Source organism: Gopherus flavomarginatus, chromosome 4, assembly GCF_025201925.1.
Source record: "Gopherus flavomarginatus isolate rGopFla2 chromosome 4, rGopFla2.mat.asm, whole genome shotgun sequence".
Taxonomy (NCBI): domain Eukaryota; kingdom Metazoa; phylum Chordata; order Testudines; family Testudinidae; genus Gopherus; species Gopherus flavomarginatus.
Window position 1 is genome coordinate 106165329 of NC_066620.1, and position 27011 is coordinate 106192339.

The window sequence follows — 27011 nt, forward strand, 5'->3', positions numbered from 1 at the left end:
AGGGGAGATCTGTGTGTTGGATTGCTAGCCTGATTTTGCATTCCCTCTGGGGGAATAGGAAAGTACTTTTTGTTTCCAGGATTGGGAACAGAGAGGGGGAGTCTCTCTGTGTAGTTTCACAGAGCTTGTGTCTGTGTATCTCTCCAGGAGCACCTGGAGGGGGGAAGGGAAAAAGGATTATTTCCCTTTGTTGTGAGACTCAAGGGACTTGGGTCTTGGGGTCCCCAGGGAAGGTTTTTCAGAGGGACCAGAGTGCCCCAAAACACTCTAATTTTTTGGGTGGTGGCAGCAGGTACCAGGTCCAAGCTGGTAACTAAGCTTGGAGGTTTTCATGCTAACCCCCATATTTTGGATGCTAAGGTCCAAATCTGGGACTAAGGTTATGATAGCCTGGAGTAAGGATGAGCTTTCAGAGGTCAGTTTAGCTTTGTGCATGGAATTTGGCCAAATGGATGACAGTTACAAAGAGATTGGAGCTGAAACATACATTTTGATGGTCATTTAAACAGAATTCTTCTCGTAACCAGATGGGTTCTGAAGTTCAAAATGATATAATTTGTCATATGCAATATAGCTATGTCGGTCCCAGGATAATAGAGAGACAGAGTTGGTGAGGTAGTATTGTTTATTGGACCTTCTGTTGGTGAGAGAGACAAGTCGTCGAGACACAATGAAAATAGCTGATAGTAAGATCATTGTTCAGCTCAGCTGAACTAGAAGTGGTGTTATTGGGGGAAGGAAAAGATGCATTAGATTGTATTAAAATAATGCTACTATTTCACAGGAGCAGCTGGCTATTTGTACAGCACCAACAGTATGCTAGGTGCTTGACAGACAGATATGAAGGCAAGGCCTTTGCTAAAAAGAGCTTACAATCTAACCACACAATCTACAACCGCAGCAGTAGGGAATGGACAGTAACAATGTAAAATGAGTGAGCGAGGAAGTTTAGCACCCCTCCTAGTAGTTTCCTGTTTTGTTTTGTTGTTGTTGTCTGGATTTTGTTCTGTTGTATGTATGTGAGAAAGGGAACTGGCTATCTGATTGAGTAGATTATCTAGGCTATGTCTACACTGCAGAGTTTTGTCCCCAAAAGATATGCCACTTTAATTAAAGCATTTTAATTAAACTGCTGTTGCATGTCCACACTATGCTCCTTGTGTCCCTGAAGCACATCCACACTACCAGCTCTTGAATCAACACAGAGAGCAGTGCATTGTGATAGCTATCCTACTGTGCAACTAGCCGCACAGTTCTTTAGGAAGGGTTTGCAATGCCTCTTGGGGCAGGTACTGTGTCACGTGATGCAGGTTTTTCTATCCCATAGTTCCATGGGCATCCTGCTAGATCTTTACAGCAACTACACAGCCACAACACTACATTACACAGCCACGTTAAAGCGCTGTGAGAGTGAAGAGTTTTGTTGCCAAAAGTGGCATTGCAGTGTGTACACGTCCACTCTTTTGTCACCAAAAGCTGCCTTTTGCTGACAAAACTCTGCAGTGTAGACAAGGCCTTAGAGAGATGATTGTGAGTGACTCACTGTGCAGGGTAGAATGTAAAACGACAGTGAGCTGAGATAGGCTGGTGATGTCAAAATGGTTATTTTCCTAAATTAGCTGCCAATGTGTAACATTTGCTTAAAAACATTGCTGCTATTCGAAATGGAAATTCACACAGCTGTGTTGCTGCATAAGATCTCCTTATTTCTTAAGGAAAATAGACACTGATTCCATTTCTTCAGGGAAAAAAGCTGAGGCAAGAAGAGGAACCCTCTTGGCAAGGAAACCATAGGCGTAAACAAAGTGATATAGACAGTTTTCACCCTGTGGGCTATCAAAAGGCGACTCTTGATGGTTCAATTAATCAAATATTATCTGAGATGCCATGGTTAGAGGGAAAATTGGTTTGGGTCACTACTCTTGTAGTTTCTACTTGCTTCTTTCTTTGTTGTCTCTCTGTTCCTCACTGTATTTTTCTTTTGATTGTTTTTTCCCATTTTACTGCCTTTTTATTCTTTAAGGTCCAAGCTGTCAGAGACAGAGCAGCATTGTGCTGCCATACAGATGCAGTTTGTCTACATTGCCAGCTGTGAATGAAATTGACTAGGATTCCAGAATCTGAGTCATTTTCACTCACAGTCAGCACTGTGGGGAAAGTGCTTTTAGGCTAGAATGCAGCGCTATTCTTTCTTGGAAACTGATTGACCATAATCAACAAGCTGATATGATTACAAACTGACCTAGTTTGTTTCCTATGATTTTTTTTTTAGGTGCATACTGTATTTCTGAAACAAGTATCTTCTAAATTACAAAGGCCCAGATTCATAAAGGTGACATAGGTGTTGCAACATTCAGCATTGCAATGCTTAACTTTTAAGTGCCTAGAAAATGATTGGAACACAAATGGGATCTGCAAAGCCTGAATTAGGTACCCAGACTTCCTGTAAAAAGAATGGGAAGAGATAGACACCTAAGAATCTGATCCAAGGAAGCCAGCATGCTAGATGGGGAGCCACCTAACCTAACAAGCTGATGAGAGGGGTGAATCCTAAACCCTGCCCCTCTCTCCCTCCATCACAGCCAGGAGCTGCTAACCTCTGCTGGAGTCAGCTGTGTAGGCACCTAAGCCATTTCTTGCACACATGCCTAACTCTATCCAAAAGAGCCCAGCAGGAGAAGAGGAGGGAACACCTGTTATTCCCCGGTTTGTAGACCATGCTGAGGCTTAGGCAGGCGATAGGTGTCTGGATGTCTTGGGGAGGAAGCAGTGCTCATGCTCCGAGGTAGAAACTTAGGCACCTACAGAATTTTTACAGCAAAAATTGAGGTGCCAAGATAAGTTTAGGCATCTACAGCATTGGGCAGCAACTGAATGGGGCTGTGGGAGGGAAAGGAGGAAGGGAAGTTGTGGATCTCAGTAGCACCTTCCACTAGGCTTTAGGTACTTAGGTTCTGACCCAGAATACCCTACATAAAATAAGCAAACATTGCTTAGCTATTGTAACTATGGAATTAGAGTAGAGAATATCTCTAAAAACTGGTGAACTACAGTTAGCCTGCACAATTTCCCTCATGCCTTAGGAATTTATAAAACAGACAACAAATATAGATGCAGGTTTGCCGCTTAAAAACCCCTGATGTTTGAAAGACAAATTCAACAAGGTTCCTCTGTGTAAAAAAAGAAACCTGTTGTATTTTAACTGTATACAGAAAAGCTATTAGAAATGAAACCTGAATATCTCCTTTAGTTTCCATGAAGTTTAGTTTCAGAAACAGTACTGTTTTATTTCCTGAGAATAAATAAATATTACAGAGTTGCTGCTATATTTTATTGAGTTCTGTTTTATTTCTGCAGAAGAAAACAAAACAGATGAACGGCTGCTGCCTTCCTAGAGAGAAGGTAAAGGGTTCTAACTGAAAATCTCTCATTTTCTGCTTTAATGCTGTACTGTGTAAAATTTCATTTCAAATTCAAGGAGTTAGGTGCGTAACTCCTATTATTGTGAAAGTCCTCAGTGAACCATGACAAAAATTGAGCAAAGTGTTATGCAGGTTGCCAACCTATATGAAATATGGATTTCAAATCCTTTTTATTAGTGTGGAGAAAAACACAGACCAAAAAGAGTTGCAAATTAGAATGAAATGTCTTAGGGTACTTTTTTATTTTATTTTTTCCTGTGGTGAGACTGCATAATTTGAATATGATTATAAGCATCCAGAGAGAAAAAAGGGAGGAAATGCAATGAAAGCATGAATTTAATTTTTAATGTGGAGAAAACTGAAAAGCAGACAAGATTGTGAAAGCAATAAATGTTAGTAGTTGTAGTTCTTTTTAGGTGTGCTCTTTAAGGGTGAAACTTACCCCTTCAAACACCCAGCCCAAATATTTGGACTTTGTACAGGGTGTTGAGTGAGGAAGGAGGAGCAGTGAGATAGCTACATTTACCCATAGAGTCTGTTGGTGGGCTGTGGCCACGAAATCGACTCTCGCAATGGCTGCTGCCTCTCTGCCCTGCAGTTTTGGGCCACTGGATATGTGTATCTCTAGCCAACCCCAAAAATGGCATATTCAGAGCCTTTGTGGAAAAACACCCTGCTCCCCACCAGGTAGTTGTACAGAGTTTCCCAACATGCTACGCCTTTGGTGCCCCTCCCTCTGTAACAGGCTTCAAAGATGTGGAAGGCCTTATGTGGACCCTTGAGCACAACATACACTATTGTTATCACTGCAGAAAGCTAAATCCTTTATTGTTGAACTTGCTGTAACACTAAGGTGCTTCTGTGATGTCCACCTTCCTGGTCTACATATGGGGGATTGAACCAGGGATCTCTAGAGCTAAATGCCTAAGTTGCTACAGTTTGAGCTACAGAGTCAAGGCACTGTAGCTTGGGGCTGTAACAGCTCATATCCTTTATGGTCAGCCCAGAGAGGCATTTTCATCACTGTCCAATGGGTAACATTTCCACCACAGGAGACAGGGAAAATAACAAACAAATCCAGTTTCCTTACTACACTTGTGGTGTAGGAAGTAAGGTTGTCTGTTATCCAGGGCTGAGTAACACTTTACAGCGTTACAGTAATAGTGTTTGGCAGAGGATCTAGAGGTACTTACATAAACTACGGTTGATCACTTTTAATACCTTTATCAAAGTGCCCACAGTTCCTATTTCAAAGCGGATGAAATCATAATCCTAGGCAACAAAGTAAATCTAAGTAAAAAGTAGTTTTAAAAATAATCAGACAACCACTCTTCCCTTCCCAGTGCTTGTTAACTTTATGCTCCCATAGAAACAAACTGCTGTAGACCAGCTTCCTAAAAGTTCTAGTCAAACTAATTATTTCCCCTTCTTGACTTCCAAAGCTTTCTCAGGACTCCACCATATGGTTATCAGTCCTGGCTGAAGAGGACTGGACACAGTTCCTCTAAGGGTCCCTCTGCCACTGGAAAAAGCTCTACCTGTTACTGCACTTAGCCCTCTGTGAGGTTAGGACTGAGCCTCCTGCTACTGTTGGGGAAAAAATCCCTTCCCTACCACCTCTGAGAGTACACCTCACATTGTCATCCTTCCTATTGCCCCAGTGCCAGAAGAGAGTCATAGGTTCCAAGGCCAGAAGGGGCCATTGTGATCATCTAGTCCAGTGGCTCTCAACCTTTCCATACTACTGTACCCCTTTCAGGAGTCTGATTTGTCTTGTGTACCCCCAAGTTTCACCTCACTTAACTATTTGCTTACAAAATCAGACATAAAAATACAAGTGTCACAGCGCACTATTACTGAAACATTGTTGACTTTCTCATTTTTACCATATAATTATAAAATAAATCAATTGGAATATAAATATTGTACTTACATTTCAGTGTATAGTATATAGAGCAATATAAACAAATCATTGTCTATGAAATTTCAGTTTGTACAGACTTGGCTAGTGTTTTTTATGTAACCTGTTGTAAAACTAGGTAGATATCTAGATGAGTTGATGTACCCCTGAAAGACCTCTGTGTACCCCTAAGGGTTTATGTGCCCCTGGTTGAGAACCTCTGATCTAGTCTGACCTCCTGTATAACACAGACCATAGAATTTCCCCAAAATAATTCTTAGAATTTCTATGGTCTGTGTTATACAGGAGCTCAGACTAGATCAGTGGTTGAGAATCCAACGTGATCCTTCATAAATTATTCCAAAAGTTAATCGCACTCTCTGTTAAGCATTTACACCTTACTTCCAGTCTGAATTTGTCTAGCTTCAACTTCCAACCATTGGATCGTGTTATAGCTTTCTCTGCTCTTTAAGGGAAGAGACAGGGCTCTGCTGCTGTTGCACTGAGTGTGAGTCCTGCAGCTGACTTTTCTCCTCACTGCTATCTATCTAGCCCAGAGTTTGAAGACCTGGTAGTAGGAGTGAGCCTTATTCTCAAACCAGTCCTCACGACTCCAAAAGTACTCCTCTTCTCCCTGCAGCACACACCACCTGAGGTCCTCCTCCAAGAGTTAGGAGAAAACCACTCAAATCTATCAATTCCACCCCACCTCAAATCTACAAGTCCCTCCCCACATAACCCAGCCCAATACTTCTTAATGCACCATGCTTCCACCTCCCCAGCACCTCATGGAGGCTCCTGTAGTTAGCTTCCCTATGTGACAGCTGCAGTGGAGATGGTGGTAGTGGCATGTAGGACATTTTATGGCCCCTGGCTATGGAATAGCTAGTTGGGTAGCCATTCATATTTGGTGATAGGCTAGGTGGTAGGTTGGAAAATGAGCTCTGGAGGTGTTGCTCAGGTGGCGTATAAAAGTTATTTGTTTATTTAAAATTCAGAGAAGAGTATTTACTCAGAGATTGACATGTGTATGGCTGACTGAGGCAGCCCCATGTTAAAATTTTGACAGTACACTGTCCCTGTCAATATTGCTCTTCCTGGGTTTATAATTTAGCAATTGATGGGGACATTATATACAATTGAAGTGTCCTGCCATCTTGTCCCCATGATTGTGATTTGGGCTGTAATCTTGTCTTAGAACTGTTTGGAGTTCTCACTGTGGTCAGATGAGTTTTTTCAGATTTTTTTCTATTAGTATTTATAAGGCCTAATGCTCCCATCTGTAATTCTCTAGCATTTGTCTCTAGCTTTCTTAACAATTCTAACTATTCACTATGGTGTTATTTTTTAAAAATATGAATAACTAAGACATTTTAACTACAAATAAACTTGTCCAAGGGGTTGCATTTGAGTGACATTAAGTGGGCCATTTCCATCCTCTTCATATACCACAAATTCTGAATGTGCTTCCTCCAAAAAGCTCTAGGCTCTTCATGTCCAGCAGAGACTTTCAGTCATCTTCACATTTTTACACTGGGACTAGCCCACAAAGCCAATTCTCAGACAAAATAAGTTAATTTTCAATTATACAATTTTCATCTTCGGGGCTTGTTTCTAATGTGTACCCAATGGATCACAGCAGTAGGATTTTGGGCAGTAGGTTCACAGCTGATTTGGGAAGTTTAGATTGTGAAGTTAACTTAACACACAGATGAAACAAGACATTTTCACCAGCAATGCCGTGGTCTTCTGAACTGTTTACTTAATTTTCATCCTTAGGGGCATTAACCAATTTTATAAGGCATTTTAACTTTAAAGGTGCTAGTAGTGGCATCAGTCCCATCATTAAGCACTAATGTTAGAAATCCTGGTTCCCGATGCCAACAGATTCATGGCTCATTCTATCTGACTTAGTTAAGCAACCTGTTGTACCTCACATTCATCATTATTTGTTCTAATTCAAAACAAATTTGAATGCTGGCAATGTGTTGAAGACATATGTAGCAAGTAACTGTTGGCAACCAATGCACTAAGCTGTGTTCTGTAATCAAAGTATTTACATATTAATTCTCTGAAGCCAAATGAGAAACCACTTCATAACTGGCTCCTCAGATCATTTGGCATGAGCCTATTGGACCTGATTCTTCTTTCACCCTGGCTTTTCACCAGTGACACACCATTTCCTTCAGTAGAGCTACACCCAGTTTATACCAGTGAAAGAGAGGGAAAAATCAGGTCCCAGAGGACCAAATTCTGTTTTCTGCTGTATATAGTATGCAAACATCTCCCCAGAGTCAATGAGACCTGAGCATGGATGCTAGAAGGTAAAATTTGACTGCAAATTTCACAGGGCTAACTTTGGACGTCAACTCCTATAAGGCACTGGAGTGTATATAAATAACCATCTGAAACACAGATTTTCTTAACTTTTATGCACAAATGCAAAATGCAGCCTCATGTAACATGGCTTACATATCAGGTGATGGGGAATAGAACGCTTAATTTTTCAAAGTTGAGGATGGTCACATACTTAAAACCTTGCATGACCACGCCAAGTTGTGCTAGGACATTCCCGGAACAGAAGACAGAATCAAAGTAGTTTTATTCTACTATACACCATTTTATAGGGGTGGCTGCATCTCATAAGACTCTAACACAGCCTTATAAGCTCTAAAGAAACTGACTAAGGGTTTTGTTTTTGTTTATTTATGTATTTATTTTACTTACTTATTTCGTAGGGCCAAATTAATTGGGTTGACAAGCAGGAATGTCTCAATTGAATTCAGTGGGGTGTGCCCTCTGCTTTTAGAGGCTTGAAAAATATTGGGCCAGATCCTTCGGTCCAGCTGAGCTCTGATTGGGGCAGAGGAGCAAAACTGGCTTAAATCTACCTTTTCATTTCCTCTTTCCTTGGGGTAAGCTAAGTTCAGGCTGTGATGTAAAAGAGCATAGCTACTGGGATGCTTTAATTCATGCCATCAATAACTGCCCCTTAGGGCTAACTCCATCAACCCAGAATGACTGGAGCATGCTGCACTCTGGTCATGCTTCCTTCCACATCTTAGGGTATGTCTACACTATGGGATTATTCTGATTTTACAGAAACTGTTTTTTTTAAACAGATTGCATAAAGTTGAGTGCACGTGGCCACACTAAGCACATTAATTTGGTGGTGTGTGTCCATGTACCAAGGCTAGCATTGATTTCTGGAGCATTGCACTGTGGGTAGCTATCATAGATTATTAGGGTTGGAAGGGACCTCAGGAGATCATCTAGTCCAACCTCCTGCTCAAAGCAGAGCCAATCCCCAAATCCCCCCCTCAAGGATTGAGCTTGCAATCCTAGGTTTAGCAGGCCAATGCTCAAACCACTGAGCTATCCCATAGTTCCTGCAGTCTCTCCCGCTCACTGGAATTCTGGGTTGAGATCCCAATGCATGATGGAGCAAAACCAGTGTCGCGGGTGATTCTGGGTAAATGTCGTCACTCAATCCTTCCTCCGTGAAAGCAACGGCAGACAATAATTTTGCGCCTTTTTTCCCTGGATTGCCCTGGCAGACGCCATAGCATGGCAACCATGGAGCCCGTTTAGCCTTTTGTCACTGTCACCGTATGTGTACTGGATGCTGCTGACAGACACGGTATTGCAGTGCTACACAGCAGCATTCATTTGCCTTTGTAAGGTAGCAGAGATGGTTACCAGCCCTATTGCACTGTCTGCTGCTTTGGAAATTGGCAATGATGGTTACCAGTCCTATTGCACTGTCTGCTGCTGTCATGGGTGCTCCAGGCTGGCCTTGCTGAGATCGGCTGGGGGCACATGGACAAAAATGGGAATGACTCCCCAGGTCATTCCCTTCTTTATGTTTTGTCTAAAAATAGAGTTAGTTCTGCCTAGAATATGGGGCGAGTCTACTAGAGAACCAGAGAGCACAGCTGCTTTGGGTCAGAGCCCCAGATATCCCACAGAAATGATGAGCTGCATGCCATTCTAGGGGGTGCCCCTGCAACAACTCCACTCATTGCTTCCCTCCTCCCCCACCCCTCCTGGGCTACTGTGGCAGTTATCCCCCCATTTGTGTGATGAAGTAATAAAGAATGCAGGAATAAGAAACACTGACTTTTTAGTGAGATAAAATGAGGGGGAGGCAGCCTCCAGCTGCTATGATATTCCAGGCAGGACATCTCTATTACTCATTAAAGGGTATAGGGGGAGAGGAGCACAGCCTCCCGCTGCTATGATAGTCCAGAATCTCCATTAGACAAGAAAGGGGGTGAGGGAGAGGAGCTCAGCCTCTAGCTGCTATGATGAGGACAGTTACCAGCCCTATTGCACCATCTGCCAGGACTGAATCTCCAGGATACAAAGCTTAAGGAAGGGAATGACCGGGAGTCATTCCCATTTTTGCCCAGATACCCCCGGCCGACCTGACTGAGGCCAGCCAGGAGCACTCATGGGCTGATGATGAGGATGGCTATCAGTCATATTGCACCATCTGCCATCAGGGAGAAGAGAGGAGGGGATGCTGCTGTTTAGCGCTGCAGCACCCCGTCTACCAGCAGCATCCAGTAGACATACGGTGACATTGAAAAGAGGTGAGAAATGATTTTTTCCCCTTTTCTTTGATGGGGAAGGGGGGTAAATTGATAACATATACCCTGAACCACAGGTGACAATGTTTTTGACCCTTCAGGCACTGGGAGCTCAGCCAAGAATGCAAATGCTTTTCGGAGACTGCAAGAACTATGGGATAGCTCGAGTCCTCAGTCCCCCCTCTCTCCCTCCATGAGCGTCCATTTGATTCTTTGGCTTTCCGTTACGGTTGTCACGCAGCACTGTGTTGAGTCCCTGCTGTGGCCTCTGTCTATCATAGCCTGGAGATTTTTTCAAATTCATTGCCATTTCGTCTTCTGTAACGGAGCTCTGATAGGACAGATTTGTCTCCCCATACAGCGATTAGATCCAGTATCTCCCATACGGTCCATGCTGGAGCTCTTTTTGGATTTGGGACTGCATCACTACCCATGCTGATCAGAGCTCCACGCTGGGCAAACAGGAAATGAAATTCAAAAGTTCCCAGGGCTTTTCCTGTCTACCTGGCCAGTGCATCCGAGTTCAGATGGCTGTCCAGAGGGGTCACAATGATGCACTGTGAGATAGCTCCCAGAGGTCAATACCATCGAATTGTGGCCACACTAACCCTAATTCGAAATGGCAATACCGATTTGAGCGCTACTCCCCTCGTTGGGGAGGAGTACAAATATCGATATTATGAGCCCTTTATATCGAAATAAAGGGCTTCGTTGTGTGGACGGGTGCAGGGTTAATTCGGTTTAATGCTGCTAAATTCAGTATAAATGCGTAGTGTAGACCAGGCCTTATATTTGGGAGATGCATCAGGGAGTGGTATAAGGAGAATCCCTAGCCACCTTGCTAGGGCAATTTTCCATCCTTTTTGCATATTGGAGCAGTGGGGGCTGCTGACTTGGCCAAATTCCATTTCTGGAATTTTCTAACATATTCTTCTCCTCAAATCAATATAAGTTGAGGGTGCTCTGCACCTACACAAGTTGCTTAGCACCTTGATGTCAGCATAGGCTCATGTCTGTTATCAGCACAGTATTATTTTTATATCTTAGCCTTTGTTTTCATTTGATTCCATTGTTAACTTGAGGTTGATTGGCTTAATGACTTGTTCATCTTGCAGATCAGTGAACCGGGCTCTTTGATGCCATATTTCATAAATAAATTTGTGAACACTGAATAAATAAGTGTATTAAGCATATCAACGAGTGTTCAAGGGATTCAGAAATTTTGTAGACTGATAAACTGTGTTGTTCTGCAGTAATAAAAGCAGGTGTTTCCTTTCAGTTGCCAAGCCTGCTTCCATCTGAGAATCCCAGATAAGTAGTCCAAATTACATCTAAGAAGAAAATTTGCCAGAGCTTAATTACTTTTCATCAGGGTGCCACAAACAATGAAAGGCGGGAAAAAAAAACAAACCCATTGGAACTATATTGTAGTCTATTTAATTCTCCTAATTTAAAAACCTGCAGATGCATTCTCTACTTAAAAATAAACCTTATAGCTTTAGTAGTAAACTAGGATGAATTTCTAATCACCAAATTATATTCCTTCTGCTTGTGGCATTAGATAAAAATAAGCTTCTGTTCTGGAGTGTAAGTAACCTTAACAAGGTTGCTGCTATGTCATTTCAGCAGTATATGTTTTCCCCATTAATCAGCACTTTTCCTGTGTTGGCTTTTGCTCAGATTATGGCTGTTTTATGTGTCTTTATTGATAAAATTGATGTTATCATGCCTATTAGATCATAGTTTTCAATGAATAAATCATACTGCTGGCAAATCTTTGTATCTTCTTCTTTTACTCCAGCCAGTAGTGTTTCTGCTCATGCTGTGAGTAATTCAGTGCATCTGGCTGCTTTCACTCAATCCTATTCAAGTGAAGCCTGTCATTGTAAAACTTGATCTGACTGGTCTGCAGACAAACTTTATCAGTAAGTCATCAGCAGAATGGGTCAGGTCTTCAGAGTAAACAATTGCAGCTTTGAAAAAGCTGGGCCTCAATCTGCCAGTTCTCCACTTTTTCATTAGATAAGGAGTTATTTTGATTTTTTTTTTATTTTCATGTAAAGTGTATTTAATGGAACACAGGAATTCTCATACCAGATCAGACCAGTGATCTAGATAGTCAAGTATCCTTCAGTGGCCAGTACCAGATACTTCAGATGAAGATGAAAGGAAGGAAATATGTGGAATAACCATCACATAAGGGGATATTCTTCCTCCTAATGGTTTGTTTATGCCTGAATCATGAATGTTTATATCCTTTATATTTTTATTATATGTATAATGGGAGGATTCAATTATATTACATAAACTGTCTAATCCTTTTTTGAACCCTGCTAAGCTCTTGGCCTTTGGCAATGAGTTCCACAGGTTGATTATCCTGTGCACAACACCCCCCCGCCCCAAAATTTTTCTCCATTTTAAATGTGCTGCCTTTCAATTTCATTGGATATCTCTTTGCTCATGTATCATGAAAGGATTAATAGGATTATCCAATTGACATGGCTGCGCAGAGGTTTAGAGGGCCCTGAGGCAAAATCTGAAACTGAGCCCCTCTTTGCCTCCCCCCCCCAAATTACCACTGAGGAGAAATGGAGGGGGAAGGGGAAGTTGGAGAGCAAGTTTGCTCCATTTTCACCCTGCGGTGGTGGCTCAGATCCTGTCCCCACTCTGGACATTGTGACCAGGTGCGCGGGGTTATTTGGGTTTGATCTGGCTGCCCTTCCATCATGATAGAGAGACCTCTGGGCCAAACCTGAGTGGCACTGTGACCCTGCACACTAGGCTGCAGCACCACTCAAATGGAGGGCCCAGGGCAAAATGTCCCTTTTGTCCTCCCTTCCTCAGACAGCTTGCCAATTGGCCTTCTCTATTTCAGTCATTGTTTTATATACCTCTGCCATGTGCTTTCTTATTTGTCTCTCTGTCGTGCTCTGCCTACCTCTAAATAGGCCTATTATTTTCAGTCTCCCCTCATATGGAAATATTTTCATAATGCCAATCATTTTTATCTCCTATCTCTGGACCTTTTCAATTTTTCCTGTATCTTTTTAAAAATGGTATGAGCAGGACTGAATGGAGGACTCCAGACGTGTATTTACTATTGATATGTATAATGGTGTTACCATATTTTTAGTATTACTTTAAATGCAGTTATTTATATAGTCTAACGTTGCTTTCTAAACTCCACTTGGAGTAATGTTTTCATTTTGCTGTCCACAGTGACACATTGTTTTCTTTCCTGGTTGATTTTAGTTAATTTAGAACCCAGTTTTATATGGGAGTAGTTCATATTATTTATTCCAAGGTGTATTACCGCCACTGTTCTGCCTATTTGTTCCACTATGTTTGGTACCTGTGCAATTTTTAACAAACTTCTCTAGTCTTGAATATCCAGAATAATTCTCGGTTGTTTGCAGATTTTGCTCTCTCACTGTTTATCCCCATTTCTTGTGAAAAATGTTGACTGAAAGTCTTGGAGACTGAATTCCTCCATATATCCACATAATAGGTGTAGTGCAGGCAGTGGCATTCCAAGTCAAACCACAGCACAGAGTGTTTCAGTTCTTGGTTGGAGGGAGAGCACATCTAGCTATGAGAAGGTAGGTCAGTCATCATACCCTCTCAATCAGTCTTTCTAAATCTGCTGGCTATGAGGAATTAGGTTTTGGAATAGAGCTGCAACAAACAAACAGAAGAAGAAGAAGAAGATGAGTGGTGGAAGCCTAATCACTGGAATCATTTAAAACTAAGATGAATAAAGTAGGAAGTAATATATCATAGAAGATAGTCTTCATTGAGATGATCATGGACTAGACCCAGTGGATTTAGCTACACTGATGTTAATGGAGTTACTACAGATTTACAGTAGTAGAGTTACTCAGGTTATACACAGATGTAACCGAGGTTGTAATCCAGCACTGTAGGTCCAAGTCATCTGTGATCTCTGAGATACTGTGCTATAATACAATTTGATAAACAGAAGTTGGTCTAATAAATAATATCAGAAGTGGAGAGCTGGCAGAGATAAGACTTCATGCATATCTAGGCACTGCAGAAGTCTGGTATAATGCAGACTGGATTATTTCTATTGCTTTTCTTGGAATGTAAAATAAATTTTTCTTTTGCTATAAATATTGTATTCTTAGTCCCTCAGGAATAAAAGCCTTGAGGGAAGGCTTGGTCAACCTGAAGACTATTTTCTTTGTTACCTCAGCTGAATCACAATGCCTTTTTATCTCTATATATTAGTATTCCTCTTGGCATCCTCAGATTCTTATTTTGATCTTCCTTAATCCAAGTGAGGTGGTAGTGCAGTACCTGAGTGGCCAAGTGAAGTGAATTTCAAGTTTCGATGACATTAGATTACATCTTGAGTGGGCCTCAGAGGAAGAATCCACTGTTCTGTGTTCAAAATAATGAACTGACTGATCTGAATGAGATCAGCAATATAAACAAATTGCAGGTTGAGAGTGACTTTATGGCCAATTACCTGTGTGAAGTACTTTGACTCTGGCAAAGTACTGTGCCTTGACCAAAGCTGTCAGCCATTGGTATAAGCAGACCTTCTGGGATATTGTGCCAGATAATAGATAAACCCTGAAGGCTTGAATCATTCTGTTCTCTACAAGGCCACAGATGCTGGATTGGCTGTAAGCTGCAGATGGAGATCTGGGATTGAAAGGCACAGTGGTGTGGCTCTTTGGTGGGGAGTGTTTGTCAGAGGGTGGAAATGGATGGCAGGAGAGAGATCACTTGATCATTACCTGTTAGGTTCACTCCCTCTAGGGCACCTGGCATTGGCCACTGTAGGCAGACAGGATACTGGGCTGGATGGACCCAGTATGGCCGTTCTTATGTTCTTAGCTTGAAAGTGGCAATCCACTCTGCAAAAATGTATCAGGAAGCTAATTTTTCACTGCTCCAGACTCAGTATGGCCTTATGGTTGAACAAACTATTGCATATATATTGATTACATGAAATAAATATGTGGTTTCAGCTGCCATGATTTAATCAAGACTATAAAGAGTCTTGGAGGAGAATCATCCAAGCACGATATATGTTTGCATAGTTGAAAATAATTAAAGTGTGGAGACAATCAGAAAAGTAACTGTACAAGTGACTTCACAAGGTTCCATGTTTGTTTTCTATGAGTGATAATTCCCCATTGGTTGCCTCAGTTTACAGATCAAAAGGATGCTTTAGTCTGCATGAAGGGGATGTTAATGTTAGTCCTCACTAGTGTGTCCTGAACTTATTGGCCCATGTGTACCCTCCTGCCATCCACTAGAACAGCAGTTCTCAAACTGTATGTCGGGACCCCAAAGTGGGTTGGGACCCTGTTTTAATGGAGTCACCAGGGCTGGCGTTAGACTTGCTGGGACCAAAGACAATGCCCGAGCCCCACCACCCAGGGCCAAAGCCGAAGCCAGAGGGCTTCAGCCCTGGGTGCTCGATTACAGGCCCCCAGCCTGGGTCTGAAGCCCTTGAGCTTCGGCCCTCCAATTCAGGGTGGTGGGACTTGGGTGGGCTCAAACTTTAGTCTTCACTTCTGGTGTCATGTAGTAATTTTTGTTGTCAGATGGGGGTCGCGATGCAATGAAGTTTGAGAATCCCTGCACTAGAAGTTCCTTAGTATACACAAAGGTAGTACTTTTTGAAACAGGAGTACATTGGCATGCACTGGGGACTCTTCTCCCCATACAGCGCTGAGATCCACCACCTCCTGTGCAGACCAGGCTGGGGCGTGTTTGGGGCATGTAGGCTCCATGATCAGCTGTGCTCAAGCTGGCATGCTCCCAATGCTGGTCAAACAGGAAATGGGAAATCAGAAATTCCCGGGGCTTTAGCAGGGAAAGGGCTGTTTTCTGTTTACCTGGCTGCAGTGTTGAGAATGATCTCCAGAATGGTCACATATGAGCATTGTCGGACACCACCTGGAGGCCAATAAAGTCACATTACACAATGCTGCGCCTGCACTTGCAGTCGGCCCATGGAAATCAAACTAAGCGCTGCAGAGGTGGATTACAGAAGTCAACATCAGAGGTAACTTAGGTCGACATAAAGGACACGGTAGTGTAGACACATACATTAACAGGTCAACTTAAGGTAGCTTCCTTCAACCTAACTCCCTAGTGTAGACCAGGCCTTAGTGAAACACAGTGCACAGAAACACTGAGTAAGAAAGGGCCATTTTACTCTGAGAGACAAGACTGGTAGGGTAATATCTTTTATTGGACCTTCTTCTGTTGATGAAAGAGCCGAGACACAGAGCGTGTCTCTTTCACCAATGGGAGTTGATCCAATAAAAGATATTGCCTCTCCCACCTGGTCTTGCTAATGTCCTGGGACCAACACAGCTACAACAATACAGCAAACAACATTTTTGCATTGACATATTCTACCTATAATTTCACTTTAAAAAACCAATGTGTCATACTTTTTTAGGAAGAGAAAGGGATTAATGGTGGAAATGATCTTACATTTACATATCCCCTATAATCTGTAAATGTTTTTCAAACTATATGAAAGGGTTACTTAATCTATCATGGAAAAGTAATCACTTCTGGAGCTGGAAGGCAGCAACTGTTGAACAGCTCACAGCTGAAAATGAGGAGGTCACTCACCACCAGTATTAACCAGTCCAAACCTGGTTACCTAGTGAAATAAAGTGGCAACTTCCAGAAGGAAACAAGTTCATTTTTTTAAAAAGGGCATAATTTTTGGTAAGGGAAGTGAAACTGTGAAAGGATCGTTCCTAGCATTACAATTCTTTAACTTCCATTATCATACAGTTGTGAGGAATATCTGGGGTGAATATATAGAATACAATTACTGAACTGTTCATCAATTTCTGCAGATTGTATTTGAACTAAAACCCTCCTTTAAGTGAAGAGAAAATAAAGGAATGAACTTGATAAAGCTGAATGAAAGCCCAGGCACCAAAGAATGAAATAATCATAATTAGATCTCTTAAATAAACTGACTAAATAAACAAATCTACTTGGTGTTACTGTGCACTGCACGTTATCTATAATGAATGCTATCCTGATAAAAGAACAATTAAACCCAATTAAGTAATACATGCACTGTATACCAAGGCTTTATAGCCATTACTGGTAAACAGAGGAGGGAAGACCAGAAGCCAAATCCTGACCCTATTGACTTCAGTGGCAAAACTCCTGGAGCTGGTCTCAAGGAACCGGTTCATAAGAGTCATCTGGTCTAAATCCAGGCAGGTGACCGCCCTAGTCTTCACTCTGCTCTATGTACTGCCATTTTCCTCCATTCCATTGAATGGAAATATGATGATGTTCAATGGTAAAGCCACCAGATGATTCACTAATTGTGAACTCAGGCACAATAGGGACTCTAGAAGGTCCAAAAGTTCTGGTGGATAGTCTCAAAGCACCTGGCAGATAATCTGGATGTAGAATATGTTTCATCCACAGATTTTCATCTGCATGTATGCTGGATAAGCATAGGGAACATAGGTAGTGTTTTCTCTGTAGCCCAATTTATATATTGCATTATTGGTCAAAGGCAGGGGTGGGCAAACTTTTTGGGCCGAGGGCCACATCTGGGTGGGGAAATAGGATGCAGGGCCAGGTCAGGGGGTTGAGGTGCGGGAGGAAGGGAGTGCAGAGTGTGGGAGGGGGTGCAGTGTGAAAGAAGGGACTCAGGGCAAGGGATTGGGGCAGAGGAGGGGTGCGGAGTATATGAGGGGGCTCAGGACAGGGGGCTGGGGTGCAGGAGAGGTGCAGAGTGTGGCAGGGGGCTCTGTGTACAGGGGTGCAGGACGCATCAGAGAGCTCATGGCAAGGGGTTGGGGTGCAGGAGGGGTGTAGAATGTATAAGGGGGCTTAGGGTAGGGAGTTGGGGGTGGGGTACAAGAGAGGTTCGGGCTCTGGCCCTGATTACCTCAAGTGGCTCTGGGGTGGCTCCCTGCATGCCTGCCCTGTCCGCAGTCCCGTGCTGCTCCAGGAAGCACTGCAGCCCATGGGGAAGAGTGGGCAGAGGGCTCTGTATGCACTGCCCTTGCCATGGTTCCCCATTCTTGGCCAATGGGAGCTGTACTGGGGTGGGGGATGTGCCTTGAGGCAAGGGCAATGCATGGAGCCCTGTGTCCCCCTACCTGGGAGCCTCAGGGGTGTGGTGCCAGTGGCACTGCGAGCCGGATCCAAAGCCCCGAGGGGCCGACTCTGGCCCATGGGCTGTAGTTTATCCACCCCTGATCTAAGAACTCTAGTCTCTCCTGGTTAAATTATCTGCTAGAATCTACACTTCTGTCCCCTGGAAGGGATGATAACTCTGTACATTAGTTGATTGCCAAATCCTAAAACATTGGGGGTTTATTTTATGAATGTACTGAACTCTCAGGAAAACTGTGAGGAAAAATACCTGGTGCTCTTGTCCTCAGAGAACACATTTGTCTTCTTATCATGTACCATGAATCAGTATAGGGAGAGGAGTCACAAAGGTGGCATTAAGCCACCATTTTGCTCTCCCAATCATGGGGTCATCCAGGCACTGATCTAGTCCTTGGTGAAAATTAGCTGCTTCAATTTATACTGACAACCAAGAGCCCTAAGGGGCCATGATGATAGTGACAGATCTCAAATGTGTAAGCAAGTCCTGACTAGGTCCCCTTTTCTGTACAATATCCCTTATGCAAGTGGAAGGTGGGGTGGTGTAGCAGTGACTACGGTGGGTCTGTGTAGTTTTAGAAATGAAGGGATTGTAATCCTGACCATCTCATTTCAACTCTTTTCCCCTTCACCCCAGATACCTTGGAAATGTAAAGTATGAAGAACAGGCATTAGAACAAAAGAAGTGACAAGTGAAATGAATTTTCTGCGGTATAAATGCTAGCTTCCCATTCCCAGAGCTGACATGTTAAAGCTGTCGAGAGTACTTCCACTGCATCATCTACCACTGAGGGGAAGGAAAGCCATCACATTGTAGGCCAGGGCATTTATATGGAGCACTTTAACTGTCTCCCTAATGCTGAATCAAATGAACTGTGTCTATCCAAACAAGCTCACACACATAGTGACCTGGGAGAAACTGCTATCATAAGTTAAACTGACAATCCTCAAGATACAACTTCTGCCTAATAAATGTGCCCCAATGAACCATTTTTATTAGTTCTTTATAAACTTGGGAGATGTGGCCCTGCTGTAAAAACAGAATTTTAAAATCACACTCTTCATCTTATATTAAGAGAGGTGCCTTGATTGTATCCTCTTCAAGGCAGGGACTGTATGTTCCCATATGTTTAATTGGTGCCTAGCATATTGTGGGTGCTAGCAGAACACAGTTATAAGGAATACAAGCCGACGACACTGAATTCGGCTTTCTAGCAATCCTACAGTAGTAGTCTGCATGCTATAATCATTATCAAAGGCCCATTTGCAGAACCTTTACTCCTATTAGTGACCATTTATTCCTGGGGGTAGCACCATCACATTTAAGGGGCGGGTATTTGCGTGAGAATTTAATGATACTACTCAAGTGAATATACGCTCGTTTGTGGGAGCAAGGACTCCACAGTCTGGCCCCAAATGATTAGTATTTGCAAAAAGCTGTGGGCTGTACATCGTTGGACTATTTCATTTCTGAAGCATTTATGTGACAGCTGCTGTCTTGGCCAACACACTGGGATGAAAACAGAGCTGAAAGCATGAGTGGCTACAGCTTGAACTAAAGGGCCAAGGCTCTTTAGGTGGGTGCTTTAACAATTCATATCCTCTGTGGATTGGTGCAAAGTGGGGCTTGTAACACACACTCACTAGTGGGCTACATTTACTTTCATCATAGGTTGAAAGGAGTCATGGAAGCCGATGCCATATTTTTTTTTTGCTGTGAATAACCAAGGGCCTGATTTGCAAAATTACATGTGCAGCTGTGTGCCTACTTTGTGTGTGTGGTTACTGTATCTGCCTATGCAGTTAGGATATTTGTATGTGCCAGAGACCAGGTAAGTGTGTAGCTGATGAGTTAAACATGTAAATACTCTATTAGGGATGCAATCACATTAATTGCTTGTGCAAATTAGGCACCCACTTCTGTGCTTTATTTTGTTTATGTACCAAAGCTTGCTAAGGCATATAATAGTTTTTATGATCATTAGTGATGGGAAAACCACAGAAGGTTTGGAGGTTTGGTTTGTCTAAGTACGAAAAGATGTGTCTGTTTATACAAATTATCCAATCCTCTTGAGTTTTCTTGCAGAATTTCTGGTTCTTCGAGCTTCCAGGGAGCCCAAACTAGTTCACATTTCTGTAGCTAATCCTGGCTGGACTCCAGAATTGCAGAGGCACATGGGGAAGAAGTAATCCAAACTCTTTTGATTATCACAGAAAATATGGCTCAGGCTGGTGGTGGCTTAACCTGATCTGATTTACCTGCTATGATGGCAGTAGCTATAAAACAACAATTGTTATATGACTTACAGTTTATTACTGTCACATTCCACATGATGAAGTGAATTTGGCCACATGCGCTGGATTTAGAGTTTGGTTCTTAAATACAACATTATGGGTTAAATTGTAATAAAACAAGAAGCTTTTTATCACCTGACACAAAATGGGTGTATTTAACAACGTATCTCATGTGCTGCCCAGGTTTTGAACTGGAATGCCTTTTAAACTGACAGAAAATGTGAGTTTTGTGCAGGGGTGGGGAGTTCCTTTGCTGAAAGTGCTTAATGAACTATGCTACAATTTTTTTCAATGCTAGGATTCTGCCAAACATCTGGCTGGGAAGTTGCCCTCGGCAAGTGGAGCATGTAACCATCAAGCTAAAACACGAACTGGGTGTTACAGCTGTAATGAACTTCCAGACTGAGTGGGATGTTGTTCAGAATTCCTGGGGCTGCAACCGCTATCCAGAACCCATGAGCCCAGAGGTCCTTATGAAACTATATAAAGAGGAAGGCCTTGCTTATGTCTGGATGCCAACCCCAGACATGAGCACTGAAGGTAATATTCAAACCTGTCTTACAACTGGATAAGTAATAAGAAAACCTTTCAATGACATGATTACATTGCTTTAGTGTTGCTTTTTTCTGAATAGCTTCTGTTTATTATTAGTGTGATTGTAATTGGAACTTTGTTGTGTTGTTCCTAATGAATTCTGTACACTTTGTCATACGCAGAGAGGTCATCCAAACGATTTCTGATACATATCTTCTGCTCTCAGTATATCCCCATCCCCTCCAAAAATTGGTGACTGCTTGAAAACCTTTTCTTTCTGCACTTAGTGCGAATGCAAATTCATCAGGTTGATGACAATTGGCTTGTACATCAAGACTCTGAAATTGCCATAACTGCTGGTTTTAACCAAAGAGGCAGTGCTAGGTAACCTACTTCACCTCCCTTAGTACACCACTCTCTCTTTGCAGCCGTGTGTCAGCCTATTGAGCCACTGTACTGTCACATACATAATTTGCAATCATATAGGGAATGCATAGCACGCCAACTTGTAGCATAAATTAGGATATGTTATTTGGCTGTTACAATCTTTGGTTCCTTGATAAAAATAGATTAAGTGATAAGAAACCATGTATAAGCAAGAGGTTGGAAAACTTGAGTGGTTTGCCACGCTAGAAAATATACAGGATAATTTTTAATACAGAGAAATATTGGTGTCACAGACAGAGAACTGTCATGTCAGTTACATGCATCAAGAGAGGCAGGAGACTTGAAAGAAAAATGAAATCAAGAATATGGATTGGCTTGGTATTAATGCTCAGCTATGCCATGGAAAAAAGGGAGGGTTTGAGTCTTGTAGTCTCACTGATGGGGCTGGGAGTTCTCAACTCTTGAGGGGAAAAGGTTTCATATTGTTCAACCATGCTGATGAATTTTAAAGGAAATCCCATCTAGTCCTCCATGCCTAGTGATCCTCAACACGGAGCTATGGGAGGTGGCAGCATATGCACATAGTTGAAGAAAATGGGTCATGAGAACCTCGTGGTTCCAGCCGTACCAATTCCATGCCCCCCCCCCACTACACATGCACACTCCAATTTGTGAGTAGGAGTTTTGCCATTTATAGGCCCTAAAAATATATAAGTAGTGTGATTAGGAGGATTTCTTTGTTACTTAATGTTCAGAATTGAGCATGGTATGAAAGGTATGTCAGTGCTCTACACAGAATGTTCCAGTAGATTGCTAACATACTATGATGGCAAAATACACCTCTACCCTGATATAATGCTGTCCTCGGGAGCCAAAAAATCTTACCACATTATAGGTGAAACTGAGTTATTTCAAACTTGCTTTGAATGCGCAGCCCCACCCCCCAGAGCACTGCTTTACCGCGTTATATCCGAATTCGTGTTATATCGGGTCACGTTATATCGGGGTAGAGGTGTATAACATTTTCGCAGGAGAGATTTGTGAATGCAGCTAATTTTGCACATTTCTAAAATTGAGACAGAGACATGGGTTTATGGAGATGCTCTTGTCCCCATCATTTTGGATAAAATGTAAAGTATATTTTCCATATTCTTATTTTAAATTGGGCATATAAGAATACAGTTATAGTTCAGTTAAAAGTTGATTTTTGGATGGGAGGAAACAGTGTTCAGATTAAATACTATACAGCATCCATATCTGAACTGATGACAAACACCATCTTTGTTTTGGCAATGAATTCATTTAATACCTTAATTAGCTGAACTTAAAGTATATTTCATATAAAGTAACCATACTATTACATAAATCAAGTTAGTACCTATTTTCCTTATGACTCTGTGGACCAATTCTGCCTCTAAATTGGTTGAAACATTTATACTTCTCATATAAGTTGTTATTTTTTTAATTATTCTTTGAATGAGACAAGAAATGAAAGGAATCTGGATGGCTTTGCAAACACCGTATGACAAAAGCATTTCACTTCTGGCTCTACTGTTTTAACATAATCTATGGTGGTCTGTGAAATAAAATTGGTTGCCTCAACTCAGTCTGTACTGGGCAGTGGGCCATATAAAAGTAACCTATGGTGGTTCTCAACCACGGGTATGTGTATCTCTGTGGGTATGCAGAGGTCTTCCAGGGGGTACTCAACTCATTTAGATCAGTGTTTCTCAACCAGGGAGTTGCAACCCCCAGGGGGGTCATGGGACAGGTTTAGAGGGTGCTGCAAGTGCAGGGCCAGCATTAGGGGGGTGGCAAGCAAGGCAATTGCCTGGAGTCTCATGCCACAGGGGACCCCTGCAAAGCTAAGTTACATGCATCAGCCCAGGGTGGTGGGGCTCAGGCTTCAGACAAGGTTCACAAATGAAAAACAGGTGCAAGTATCACACTGAAATGTATGTACAATATTTGTATTCCAAACAATTTATTTTATAATTGTATGGTAAAAATGAGAAAGTAAGCAATTTTTCAGTAATAGTGTGCTGTGCCACTTCTGTATTTTTGTCTGATTTTGTAAGGAAGTAGTTTTTAAGTTAGATGAAACTTGGGGGTACACAAGACAAGTCAGACTCCTGAAAGGAGTACAGTAGTCTGGAAAGACTGAGAACTACTGATTTATAAACACGTTTTACTGCAGATCACCATTTGTTTCCAAAGAAGGTCCTGGGTCCAAGTTATATGGACTTTTGTATTACCTGGACCTATTAGCAAAATGTGAGGGTTGAATGTCATTTAGGAAAACTGACACTATAGTTTCACATGTAGGCCATGATTTACAACAGAGATTGGTGATTTTGGGTGCTCAACCAGATGGGGCCTGATTTTTAGGAAGTGCTTCGCGTCCACCCTTTTAAAATCAAGCCTCTGTAAGGCATCTCAGTGTGAACACCCAAAATCGCTAGTCGCTTTTGGAAATCTTAGGCCTAGCCTATGCAAAAGGGTACTTAATTTCTGACAGTGCAGAAAACTTATGTAGACATTTATATTCTCCTACCAGAAAAAGAAGAGAAACTAGCTTTAATAGATTTCTCTTTGCCTGCCACTATGATTTCACAGTATGGCAGAATAGAGAAATATAGTGTTAACAGTGAGCCTCCCTTTCTTGTGTTCATGGGAATGTGCCCTGTTTTCAATCCTAGGAAGAATACAGATGTTGCCTCAGGCTGTCTGTCTCCTGCACGGGCTGCTAGAGAATGGACACATCGTCTACGTACATTGCAATGCTGGTGTTGGCAGGTCTACAGCCGCAGTCTGTGGCTGGTTAAAGTATGTGATGGGATGGAACCTAAGGAAAGTGCAGTACTACGTGGCCTCCAGGAGACCTGCTGTCTACATAGATGAGGAAGCTCTGGCTCGTGCTGAAGATGATTTCTATCAGAAATTTGGCCCTCTTCGCTACTCATGCAAACCTTAGTGGTAGGAAAGCTGATTGGAGGAGGGGAGAGATTCCTTGCAGTGTTGCCAACCCCAGGCATTCAAAATTCATAGTCAGACCACCCAAATTCATGTGTGTGAGTGAGAGAGTGTGTGAAAAATCGTGAGATTTCAAAACAATAATTAGTTTAGTCTTTTTTTATTTGCCTTCTGTTTTTTAGCCTTTGGGGTTCTTGTTTTCAAACTTTTCTCTGCAACCAGGTGGGTTAGGAACTTACTTTGCAAAACAAAAGCTGAGATTCTCGTGTACTCATGTGACTCCAGGAGCTGGGACAAATATCACAAGATACAACCATGTGAGATGGCAAGACTCTGGTAGGAAGAAGGTGGAGCAATGCGGAAGGGCTATGTAAAGAAATAAAAGTCAATGGTGTGGAGGTTTTGTTTTTTTCTGGCTTGGGTAGTCAGGGTTGTTTGACCGTTTCAGGTAGAGCCTTCTGTTTTGGTGTGTTTATGAAGATGTTTCTAATGAAATGGTCTGACTGAGAAGCAGAAGAAGGCATTTGATTTATGCAGTTGTGTTTCTGTAACAAACAACAAGTTAAATTCAGTTCATTAGGCAAGAGCTGCCCTTTCTCTCGCGTTTAGGTTTATAGTTAATGTGATTTAGTAAAATTTACTGCTGTACTTTGTTATGGTGCTGAGGGTATTGTAGATGCTGTGCAGAAAGGTGGGGAAAAGTTCCACTTAATCTACTGCAAGGCAGAACTCCTGGTTTATTAGATTATCCTAGAGTAAGATTTCTGGGGCAGGGACTGTTTTTGTTTTCCTCATCTGTACAGTGCCTGACGCAGAGCCATGATCCTTGATTAGGGCCTCTTGGTGCTACCACAAGATAAATAACAATAAATAAAATTGAGTTAAAGCAGAAGATATGGGAGGTGGCCTGGTGAGCCTATATGCAGGCTGTGCTGCTGAGTTTAGAGTCCGAGGGGCAGTGTCCGTCTCATTCCCCTACTTGGTGTTGCCTGGAAGTTCTGCAATAGCAATTGTCTCTTGCTCCTGTAGAAGACAAGTGCTTCCACTGCTGCTCAGATGTCGCTGTCCCGTTACCTAAACTAGGAAGGGCATCACTAGCCTCCAGAGTCCAAACAAGCCCCATTCAGCCAAAAATAGGTGCTGCAACTCATGACCTTGAGGTGAGGAAGTGGAGAAATTCCTCCTCTGAGGGTCTGATTGGGTGGGAGAATTGCTTGTTAAGGATACAAAAATTAAAAAACTAATTTCTAGAGGCAAGTGGCTGAACTAAATCCCTTTTCCAGTTATTTTTAGAAGATAAAGAGGTGTTAAGAGACACATGACCTTAATAATAAGAAAGTCCTACTACTGGAGACTTGTTAGCGATCTCCCTGTTACAATATGATGGGCACTGTTCACGGAGAATGTCCATCATAATATATTTTGCTTTATCTTTTACCCCTCAGATGTGAAGAAGCTACTGGAAGTTATTTTAAATGTATGTATTTGATCATCACTTTATTTCTGATTTCTGTTTTGAAATAATGTATGTCACCAGTTAGATACTGGATGAAACTATAGCCCAATGTTAAATAAAAGCCTTATGGCACTTCCATAAGTGGGTGTTTTCTCATGTGTTTTGCTCACATTTGTTATTTGTACTCAAGAGCGGACAGTAGCCATTAGAACCATAATTGTTTGTTTCTAGTTTCCCATGGTCTGACTGGAACAAGAATGGGTTTTGTATCTATGTGCCTGACCTTGTGAACTAAAGGGTGTTGATGATGCCCATCCTACTCACAGAACACAAGAGTATGTCAAAATGCAACTCAGCTAGTGACATACGCTTAAGGTTAGAATGTGACTTTAGGCACAGTCCTGAGCAAGCAGTGGTGCCCTGGGGATACTCTGTGTGGGAGTAACTCACACCTGACTCCTGATTCCTCCTCTTCTTCCAATTTGCTCTTAGGAGGTAGTTATTTACCAGTGGCCTATACCAGCAATAAATTACACGCTATCCATGCTGGCTTATCTATGGTGTCAGGTGAGTAAGGGAAGTGGGTCAATTCTTTGCTGCTCCCCAACTCATTCTCTGCTTCTTGCTGACCACTAACTCTGGGAAGGGAGGGAGCAGGCAAGTAGCCCTGCTTCCTACTATGTGCCTGGCCCCAAGATCTGGGTAGGCAGGGGTGAAAGTAACTTAAAGGACTTATCGATACTCTGGAGTCCTTAGGAGGGAGCGAGGCCTCAACAGGAAGAGGCGTGACCTCTACAGGAAGAGGTAGGGCCTTTAAATACCTGGGTGCTTTAAATCAGGATTTAAAGGGGCTGGGGCTGGGGCTGTGGTAGCAGCAGCTGGTAGCTCCAGACCCTTTAAATCATCCCTGGAGCCCTGGGGAGGTGGCGATGGGGCTCTGGCAGTTATTGGGCCAGGGCGGTAGTGGCTGTTGCAGCCCCGGACTCTTTAAATAGCTACTGGTGCCCATCACTGCTACCCCAGGGCTCCAGCAGACCCCAGGCATGATTTAAAGGGCCTGGAGGGGTAGCAGCTACAGGAGCCATGGACCCTTTAAATCGTCCCCGGAGCCCTGCTGCTGGAGCACTGGGGAGGCAGCGGCAGGTCTCCGGCGGCTATTTTAAGGGCCAGGGCTGTAGCAGCTGCCATAGCCCTGGATTTTTTAAATAGCCGCCGGAGCCCCACCGCCATTACTCCAGGGCTCCGGGGACGATTTAAAGGGCCTGGAGCAGTAGCTGCAGCAGGCACCCTGGGCTCTTTATATCGCC

General features: G+C 42.6%; 1 protein-coding gene across 2 annotated transcripts in view; it reads left to right on the top strand.

Moving 5' to 3' along the window:
- Positions 1-25537, top strand: part of EPM2A (EPM2A glucan phosphatase, laforin) — a 58657-nt gene extending 33120 nt beyond the window's left edge. For both annotated transcript variants that reach the window (XM_050949849.1, XM_050949850.1), the window contains exons 3-4: positions 20653-20894; positions 23975-25537. In XM_050949849.1, coding sequence (XP_050805806.1) covers positions 20653-20894; positions 23975-24249 — 517 coding nt within the window. In that variant the 3' untranslated portion in view covers positions 24250-25537. The remainder of the gene's footprint in view (positions 1-20652; positions 20895-23974) is intronic.
- Positions 25538-27011: the final 1474 nt, after the last annotated feature.